The sequence below is a fragment of the Spodoptera frugiperda genome, chromosome 15 (genome assembly GCF_023101765.2).
Source record: "Spodoptera frugiperda isolate SF20-4 chromosome 15, AGI-APGP_CSIRO_Sfru_2.0, whole genome shotgun sequence".
Taxonomy (NCBI): Eukaryota; Metazoa; Arthropoda; class Insecta; order Lepidoptera; family Noctuidae; genus Spodoptera; species Spodoptera frugiperda.
Genome location: NC_064226.1, coordinates 4193726 through 4204234, shown reverse-complemented (window position 1 = coordinate 4204234; position 10509 = coordinate 4193726). Strand labels below are relative to the sequence as shown.

Below are 10509 nucleotides of genomic sequence, written 5' to 3'. Positions count from 1 at the left end.
CCTGTCCCATGCATCCTCAACATCATTAATACTGGCCCATATATTTCCCAAAAAAAAAAACTGACAGGCGCCTACCTATAACGGAGTTACGGAGGGGTTCGGTTTTTGTCACATGAACATAGAACCACGTAATTAAATATCGCACAAAATATTGCTCACAAACGCAATAAAACGAACGATAAATACACGAAGCCAATAACGATCACTGATAAAAATAAATAGCCTCAATAATCGTGATAAAGTGTCAATTAAAAACGAAAATAAAACTCGACAAAAAGAATTCGCAGTCGGTAGGATTCGAACCTACGCTCCCAGAGGGAATCTGATTTCTAGTCAGACGCCTTAACCGCTCGGCCACGACTGCCACGTATGAATATGTCGAAATTACGCATCAATATCTAGAATGCATAAATAGGACATACATAAGTAGAAAGTTTATTATAATCAGTATCACAGTTATCGATAATAGTGTAACAATTTATTATCTACATGATAATGAGATTTATAGATATGAATATGTACTGAGGTTATTAATACTCGTTCACGTTTTTGCACACACAAACAGCTGTTTTTTATTGAATATACATACCTACATACATGTTATTTTTGTTACTCACATTGATAAATGCGTAATTTAATGATTAATGACTGATTTGTGATGATAAACTGCTGTATGAAACAGTTTTCGAATTTAATGACGTTAGTTAAGCAGGTTGCTTTTTTCTCCTAATTATGTATTATAGACAAAAAGTATGAAATATCGAACATGTAAATTATAATAAACACATCACTAAATACTTGATGGTATAGGCAGAAGTATAGATTAAAATACCTAACACACTTTTTCTGCCATTTCTCTCACAATAGCTTTTATGATTTTTTGTTATTGCAATCCTGTGTTACAGAAAATTTTTATCGCTTAAAAATACCCTATGGTTTACCTGACCACGGCAACTGAAAAAATCCTCTTGTTCTACAGTTTCAAACTGGACAAACTAAGCAGTCAGAATAAACTGTGGTGGTAACGAATTAATGACATTTATCAAATCAATAATTATATTTGTTAATAATTATTCATTTCATTGTTTATTTATGTTAATTTTCAAGTTCAACTTATTATGTACTACATGTCTATCTAAATTACTAATTACACTTAGTTGTTATCAATTTCATACAAGATACAATAACTAGAATATAACTGAATTGCAATATAAATTGTTTGTTCAAGTATAGCATTGTAAATACACCTTTATCAGTTATCGTAAATCTCCATTATGTGTAGTACAATGTAACCGGAAATTTCGACCGGGCACACATGAGGCGCCGTGGCTTAGTTGGTTAAAGCGCCTGTCTAGTAAACAGGAGATCGCGAGTTCGAATCTCGCCGGGGCCTAGGTGGTTAAAATCTTTTTGGGTTTTTGCACATTTTTTGTTTTTTGCTATCTTGATATTTTTGATAGTTTTCTTAAATACTAATTCGTATAGAAATGTCCATACTGTGTGATCTTTTGTTAATTGAGGTAAATATTTATAGAATGACGTATTTACATATTACAATATGCAATGTTTATTTATGTGTACCTATAATATAATGTATGTACAGCCAATAATAATATTAAAATACGTACGCGTAGCTATATTTGGGTTCTCCTACTTCTACTATTATTTTTGTAGAATCTCATCTCATGTTATAAACGTTGAATGAAGTTTTCGAGACCAAAAATACCATTTTTTTAAAACACCGACAACTGCTATGGTTGTTCCAAATTTTTAGGTAATAATGAGGTCGATTTATTACTCTCTGACTCTGCATTGCACTGTTTATTAGGGTAGGGGAGTGAGTCATACAAAGGTGTTTCGTATTTTAGGTGGAACAAATACAATAAAACATGCTCAATAAAGGAAAAATGTTACAATTTGTTTTGTTGCTTGAATAGAGTAAGGTGGACGGATCATCTCGCAAATCGTATGTGGTTGTATCCAAATTAATAAGTGACGTCATTGGTATGATGTCTATGTATGTATGTATGGCTGTGTATGTAGTATATATGTAAGGTTGTGGGTACCTATGGCTATCTATGGCTCCTTTCTTACTGGCAGCAGTGAAGTTATATTTTTTTATTCGTTCCATATTGGAATTTAAAATATTGTAATTTATTTATTGAGTTTTGCCAAGTTATGCAAATTAAATATGATAGCTTTGTTTACAAAGAACACCGACACAAATTCCATAATTATGTGTCTTAGAACAAAATTAATTATTTGTCGTTCGACATTTTTTTTATTCATTTCTTGTTAAAGTCGCGTATGCTTATTAAAGACTAGGAATTATGGATGTAAATTATGATAGGCAATGGTGTAAATTATTTTTAGTTAGTAATGTGAAAAAAGAGGAAGAAAAACACACATATTGAATATTAATCACTCATATATTCACATTTGTGTAGTATTACAATATTTACACATGTACAAAATGTATCGCTGCCCCAATAACAGACAAAGTATACAATATATTATCAGTAGGTATCAATCTATTTGGAAATAACAAAATTATTGACAAGAATACTTCTAGAACTAGAATATTGATACTACAAATTTTATTCTCGATTACATTGCATTGATAGGTTTCCGAATAACTAACATAATTAGTAACTTGATCGTTAAGTCTCATGTTTAACAATAATATTAATTAACATGTCATTGTAGGCATAATTTCAAATCCTTACTGTTTTAATTTATTCAGTGCTTTCCCTATTGTACGATTCAATTTAATAACTTCTTTATTTATTAATCAATACATATTATAAATTGCTAATACATGATTTGAAATAGAAAATCTATACAGAAACACAATAGCGTTATATTCATTCAAAAGCTAATACAATACTTTTTAATAGAAAAATGTAGCACAGATAATAAATACTCCATAGACAATTTTAGTAAAAAGGTTGATATCAAATCTACTTTTTGAATTAAGAATCATAGAGAAGGTATTGTAAGGCAGAGTATAAATGTAATTAAATTGTTTATGAATGAGTAAAATTGTTCTAGTCCAGTCTTAATCAATAGATATAATAATATAATACTCTAAACACTTATAAACGTCTTGATAAACTCTGAGGCACATTCAATATTACGTATTATACAATACAGTCGCTATCACCTATAATAATAATAATTATGTACAACTATTAATTCTAATATGGCAGTATCGAGGTTCAAAATAATATAATAATGTCAATTTTTCTAATTTGAAACAATGTTTCTTTTAGATTTAATTAAATTAGGGAACTGACAACTGGTATCTGTCAATAGTTATCACATATTTGTATGTTGTTTCACCCATTTTTTTTTAATATTAAATATAAGCTACAGATCTTTAGAGACTTGTATCAAATGTTGGATCACTATTAAAGGGTTTGTAAATTACTTGTATGGTTAATAATGATATCATCTTAGCCGGTACGACTTTTGGTTTGATCCGAAAAATCGGCAAAGATGATATTTTTCGGTTCCAACAAAAAATGCGGTTGTAAGCTGTAATCTCTTTGTTTTCACATGAAGTTTTAAGCCATGTTCAAATATCGAATCATAAAAAATCAAAACAAATATGAATTTATCTCGGTATTGAAGGAACTTAAAGGAAATACTGTTTTGGCTATAATTTGTTAAATAAATACTTGATACATCGTACTCCACTTACTTCATCCGCTACGCTGCGTTCGTTCGCCATATGTTGTTGGTAATTTGTTACAAATAACACTACTAAATGAGATCGTGCTAAATAGAATAATTACTACATTTGGTACTCACTTTAATCAAATATGGCATACTGTTATTTCTTCACCATTTTATTTTCGCTAATATAGCATTTTGGAGATTAATACGGTTGTTCGAAATCACGGCCAAAACAGTAAATCCTTAGTAAAATAAAGCACGACAAGATAAAAACTAAATATGTGATAACTATGTGAATAAAATAATTTACAACTCAATAAACGTATAAAAATCAGTCTCTTTAACTTTGTCACTGTACACAAACACTGTCACTCGCACTTCACTGTAAGGCCTCTTGTCCAACATCTCAACTTGAAGTAGTTACTTAACACTTTATTGTCGTCTTTGGGATGTCTTTAAAAGTTTCTAAGGAATGGTTTACACGAATCTCGTGAGTTGCGTGTGGAAGTCCCGCAGGAAGATCTGAAGCTGCGGCAACGTCGGCCGGTCGTCGGGCGACATCGCCCAACAGTACGCCATCACCGCGAATCTAAACAAACAAATAACAACGTAAATAGGTTGAATTACAATCACTTTTGGCACGTCCTACAATCGTGGAGGAGAATGAACTTCGCATGAGCAAACATAAACACCACTCGACTACGGAAAAACTGTTCCAATTGGCTGTGGCCCAGAAGAGAATTTACGTGCATACTAAAATATTCTAAGGTGGAGTGTAGAGAGTGTACTTACAATTCATCTGGGCAGTTGGCTGGCTGCTGTAACCGGTAGCCGTCCCTTAAATAGGCAGCTACTTCGAAGGGATCCACCTCAGCATAAGGCTGATGCGCTAACGTCGTCAGCTCCCATAGTAATACTCCTAGAGCCCAAACATCAGCAGCTGGGCTGAACTGTCTCTTCGTTAGAGCTTCTAGTGCCAACCATTTGATTGGCCTGTTCTCATTGTCACCGAGACAATGGTAGTCAGCAGGGAATAAGTCTCTTGACAGAGCGTTGTCCGCAATCATCACTCGGAGATTTTCGTCAACTCTGTTGGAGAAAAGATTGGTTAGAACACGGGGTATTTTTAAAGATAGTGAGATGATTGAGTTAAGTTTTTTTAACGTCAAAAAGTAGATTGTAACTTACATGCAATTCCTAGCAGCGATGTCTTTATGCAAGACATGCTGAGAATGAAGGTAGAGTAGTCCATCCAGCGCATGCAGAGCCATCCGGACCACGTGTTGTGTCGTCAGAGGCGGCGGTGGTGGCGCCCCGCCCGCTGCACCTCCCACCGTCACTCCACGACAGGCCAAAAGGAACTGCTTCAAGTTCCGCCATGTCGAGTTCCATGGGTATAACAAGAATGGAGCTGTTTGGTCTTCTATACTGACACCCAAGACCGACAATACCCGTTCGTGATGAAGTCCGTATAACATGCAGCCCTCCTGAAGTAGCAGCGACACCTAAACAAAACAGTATTATCGTTAGATTCCATACAGGATAGAACGAAAAATCATATATCTGAAAAACTTAGTGAATTCTTAATAGATAGATGCAAATTGTAATAAAATAACTACCTGTACTTGAGAAGCGTGTTCAGCAACAGTCTTCACCAGTACTTCTTGTTCTCTTGCATCTTCGTCAGCATAGGTTCCTCTATACACACGTCCAAAGGTTCCTTCCATGGCCACAGAACGCAATCTCACTCGGCACCGTTGTATCGTCAGTTCCGCTATTCTTTGCTGTAGGTCTCTAGCTTTCTCTTCAGCTGCCGCAGCAGGCAGTGAGGTAGGGCGTCGGTAGCTGGTATAACTGGCGGCAGACTTACAGGAGGAGTCTGGTAAGAAAGCGTGAGCGTCTTGTTCATCGCTTCTTGCGCGTCGTAACTTTCGCGCTCGTGCCCGACAAGCTGCAGCGGCCACTGCAGCTATAAGTAGCGCTCCGCCAGCACAACCAGCTCCCGCGTAAAATATATCGGCAGACGTAGGCGCGTGCGGGACACTATCCACTCTGACAGCCGGTCTCGGTGCCTCCTTTAGACATATTTTCTTCCGTCTAAATCGCAATGCAGACGAAGAGGAACCCGTTGATACGTTCAGGAATATAATGATGTCTACTTCAGCGGCGACAGTGTGCGTACAAGGCAAGTCCACTCGCCATGTTTGTGGCTCTGTCGGCACGAAGCCCTCGTTTGATATATTGACGGTAGGCGGGTGCATAGCATTCTGTGGATCCGTTACGTCCACGTGTAGTGTGTATGGTAACTGCAACAAAACAGAATATGTTATTCGTGACTCGAGGTCAACAAATCTTTTCTTAAATATTCAAGTATAAAGTATGAGACATTCCTAACGGTACAATAACATCACAATGTAACTGTAGCAGAACGCCCAATTGACGGACCTCGGCACGCAAGGTGACCCTAAACGGTCCATCTGTGCATCCAAAGTCATGTCAGAAGAGATCAAATGTCGGGTGTAACCCATCGTGAGAGCACGAACATCGCTCCTTTATCGGATAAATAAACGACATACTTTGTTACCGTTGGCCATCGACTATATTTGCATATGTAGACGTCGGGTCGTTCGCTGTGGTTTATGTTTCCCTTATGTGGATGACGAGAACTTATTGTGACACGCTGCGGGGAGGCGTGGTGCACAGATGTTGGATGTAGCTCTCGTTGCGTTGAGTTTGTTTTGAAGCCCGTTATTAAATATTATGATCAGCGCCCGCTCATTATCTGACTAATCATCAGGCGGCGAAACATGAATTGTTAAACAAACAGCGTTGCCACAGGCACTTTAGCTAGCTCATCAGACATGCATCACGGAGGCAGTGCACGCGGCTCGTAAGTGGCGAACCGCGGAGCTGTGAAGGTGCGACACCGCGGCCGCTAATTAAATATTATCAGTCGGCAGTCGGGCCACAGACAATGGCGGCGGAGCGTTCATCGGCGCTAGGTAACCGGTTCCCAAATATTTGCTCTGCCTAGTCAAAGGCGCCGCTGTATAAATAAGGGAGTAGCGCGGTGAAATGAGGGGGAATCGCGGATCTGATAGTGGCGCACAAAGCTCGCCGAGATGGTGATAAGGAGCGAAGGGCTCGGCCGCGGGATCGCAACCGAACCATACTCAGCACTTTGTTTATTTTTCAAATGCTGCAAAGAAGACCGCGACGATTTGGTTGGTACTCGGTAGTGTGTTATTCATACATTCAAATTCTAAGGCGGTGTCTTAGATATTAGGCGGCAACGTTTGGGCGTTCATTATATTAAAGCGTGTACTCAGAGTTAATATAGCTTACGCCATGAAATCCTTCAGACGGCGCCATGAATACATTCAAATTGATGAAGCATCCCGTAATCTGGCGAGCGTTCGTATGACTTGCAAATCACATCCTAAACAAGCAGATGTCTTATTGACAAGTTCAGTGAACTTGTTTGCGGGGTACTTGGGTTGCTACTTTTGTTGGCTGACTATTGAATATGTAAAGTGGACGTCGCGTCGCTCCCGATCAAAATGCAATGCCGCTCAACTGATTTCTTTTAGTCTGCGTCGCCGTGTGTGCTGACGGCTACGGATAAAATAAATAAATGCACATAATATTTGGTTAGAGATGCAGAGCTCCCGTACGTGGTGCATAATGTGGTGCTGCGTCGTGATCAGCTAGCGGCGCTATTAGCATGAAAAGCGATGTAATTTGAATTAGAACTAAAGGGGAAAATGTAAAGAATATTCGGAAACAAAATAATCAATCTAAAGTTTGAACAGATGTTGTTTAGTGATTTTATAGAAACTAAAAGAAAGTTATCTAAATTCGGGTAGGGGCTGCTCAATTACCATAAGAATGGCTTGTTTGCGGGGCTGCGGCGAGTAAACATGGGACCCTCTGTCCGGCAACTCAAAGACCAACTTTCTTCACAAAGTTAATTACTTGACTAAAGTTGAAGATGTTTCTACAATAAAGTAAAAAAGTCTGATGAACAAATTGCTAATTGTGTGAACAACGTTGTTGGCTTGGAACGTGCGATGGCCGATGATCGCGGACAATTTAGCATTCGTTCCGAGTGCGGCATTACCATAATAGTGTGATTGTTTCATCAAATCAATTGTTCGCTAAACCAACACACTTCTATTTCTATCGACTGGTTTAAAACTGGATAGCTTTTTCCTACGCATTTTTTATACCGTTATTTAAATTCCAACGTAATTGTTTTAATACCGATAGAACTTAGTAAGCGTAGAAAGATTATATTTGATTTTATAATAGCGCCAAATTGTGATTAGATTAGACATTCCTGTGGTTTTGTAATTATTGGTGGTCTTCACTCGGAAGTTGACAATTTGTTGTTGTAGGAGAAAGAGATTTTTCTTTATTACATTTATAAGTCTACCACAAATCACAAATTCAAGTAATTCACCCCACGTGTAGGTTCTCTAATAAATGAAACTTAAACAAGCTCCCATAATAACATTTGTTGCACAAAGTAGGTATCACATAAAATCACATTACCGAAACATAACCTCAGTGATCGACCACAGACATAATTAATATGCATTAGTTTATGATTACCATTGCTACTAATTTGCAATTTGAGAGGCCTATAATCTAGTAGTGGATGGCTACGAGCTGATGATGATGATTCCTATAAACGTAACCAAATCTTCAGAATAATTATATCAATACCGATACTTCTTCAGACAGTACCTTCAGAACCGGTAGTCCCGACAGAGATAACGACTAAATTCTAACGCTAACTCGTGTATGCCTATAGTAGATTTTCAACCGTATCTTATTATAACTACTAAGTTGAAAATCTATTAATGCAACCGAATTCTGTCGTATCATTATCGAGAATGACGAAGAATGATCATAGATCCTTACCGGTTTCCTAGTAAGGCTTTGCCAGGTGAAATGCAGGTCGGTGATGGTAGCAGGAACAGGCACCACGAAGTTAAGCGCATACTCGTTGATCTGGCCATCTCGGACGTAGAACAGCTCAGCGGTCAAACCTGGAGAAAAAGAAAATAGAAGGTTATTTATGTAGTTATGTAGAATATTAGAAAGTAGGCGAGATCGAAACAGCTACGGTAGGCATGTTGTATAACATGGCAAATCGCTTATTATAATATTGATTTATTGAATAACATGCGGATTAAATTACTAGGAAGTGGTGTGGCGCTTTATGAAGTACCTCCCTACTTAAAATCTCCATTCATACCATAAATAAAATTTATCAGGATGTAATGAAGCATTGTATGATACTGACGTCGAAGGTTCCTATTGCACAATACGAGAAATATGACGCCGATATGTCTGTCTGTCTACTTTCAAAGCTTTTCTAAGCACTACCGAATCTATTGAGATTTCACAACAAATCAGTACGCGTCAATATCGAACGATTTGAGGCAAAAAGTTTTGTACGCGAGCGTACAATGCGGCGGCGAGATCAAAGAGCTACCACAAAGATGCCGCGAACGACGCCCGCGCCACCTGTCCACAAATCATGAGAACCCGGAGAACCTGGTTTAGGATGAAAAAAAAAGTTCATGGCCAAAAGCTGACTACTGAGAGGTTTTTTGTTCGCGAAATTTTATTTGGGTGAGTTCAAGAAAGTTTGGCAGTTCGCCCCTATCTGTTGAGATAAGAACTTACAAGATTTGTGACTGAAAAGTTCAGATATAAATAAACTTGGAGCAATACCAGTAACGAATTAGAACAAATTCTTATTTCTTCCATAAAAAAGCCAAAAACCACTTTGGTATCGTCGTTATCTGCCCCGCGGAGTAAGCGCAGTTTTAAGTGCACACAGGCCAAATTGGAAACTCTTGAAAGCACTTATACATAATAACAAGTGGGCTTCCTTGATTGTAATATTGTTAACCCATCACCAGAGACAGGTCTTCATTTTATTTTAAACCTTACAAGACTCGCATGAGGCGAATAATTACATACAAGTAATGAATTTGCTTCGAGTTATTAAAATTTACATGTCTGTGCAAACAACTCATGCGATGTACGATGGGTCAATTATAAATATTTCCTTTTTATGAAGATGGTGTATGAGAACTTTTGGCTGTAGAATCAAAAACTTTCATGGCTGTGTCCAAGATCCTGGGACACGAGAGAAGATATAACAAAATTAGGTATAGATATGGAAGAATAAAATTGTAATAACTGCCGCTCTGTTATTTTATTTATTACCATAATAATAAACTTATGACCGTAAAACAAATAGGTAGAGGTACATGACTTGCTGCATACGAAACAGAATACAGAAACAGAAATTAAAATAAAGAAATAAGAATACAAAGAATTCAAAATACTCATTAAAATAGAAGTTAGGATTACTCAATCATCTTCCAGTTCTGACAAGCTTCTGTGTATCAAATGAATAATGTCTGTCATTCTTTTTCTGGAGATAACCAGCAGCTCATATGGGCTTCCTGCGACAAGCCCACTTCTCAGAACCCGTGCAGTTACTTTACGTGTCTCGTTAAGGACCATATCATGTTCCAAGACCATTAACTTTATGATTTTTATATACATTTTTTCAAGTATCAAGTTTCTTTAAAACTTTTTGTCAATATAGCCGTTAATATCCTTGAGAATGACGTTTTTGGGTGTGAAGACACAGAAAATTAATTGAATTTATAATTGGAACGAGACAAGTTAACGAACGATGCTGCCAAAATAAGACATTACTATACGATGCCTAACACCTACAGCCAAATACATATGAAGCAAATGAGAGACGAAAAATAAGTCTGATATTTTTAATATTCTGCA

At 37.3% G+C, this 10509-nt stretch overlaps 1 protein-coding gene and 2 non-coding genes across 3 annotated transcripts in view; 1 reads left to right on the top strand and 2 right to left on the bottom strand.

Moving 5' to 3' along the window:
• Positions 1 to 282: 282 nt before the first annotated feature.
• On the bottom strand, positions 283 to 364 carry Trnas-aga (transfer RNA serine (anticodon AGA)). Its single transcript has one exon. It is a non-coding gene; the product is annotated as a tRNA-Ser (tRNA).
• A 955-nt stretch (positions 365 to 1319) lies between these two features.
• On the top strand, positions 1320 to 1393 carry Trnat-agu (transfer RNA threonine (anticodon AGU)). The gene has a single exon. It is a non-coding gene; the product is annotated as a tRNA-Thr (tRNA).
• A 1017-nt stretch (positions 1394 to 2410) lies between these two features.
• LOC118274001 (tyrosine-protein kinase Drl) overlaps positions 2411 to 10509 on the bottom strand; it is a 28958-nt gene continuing 20859 nt past the window's right edge. Inside the window, exons 2-6 of the mRNA XM_035591317.2 lie at positions 8605 to 8732; positions 5298 to 5984; positions 4867 to 5183; positions 4471 to 4767; positions 2411 to 4267 (exon numbers count right to left, since the gene is read on the bottom strand). Coding sequence (XP_035447210.1) covers positions 4156 to 4267; positions 4471 to 4767; positions 4867 to 5183; positions 5298 to 5984; positions 8605 to 8732 — 1541 coding nt within the window. The 3' untranslated portion in view covers positions 2411 to 4155. The remainder of the gene's footprint in view (positions 4268 to 4470; positions 4768 to 4866; positions 5184 to 5297; positions 5985 to 8604; positions 8733 to 10509) is intronic.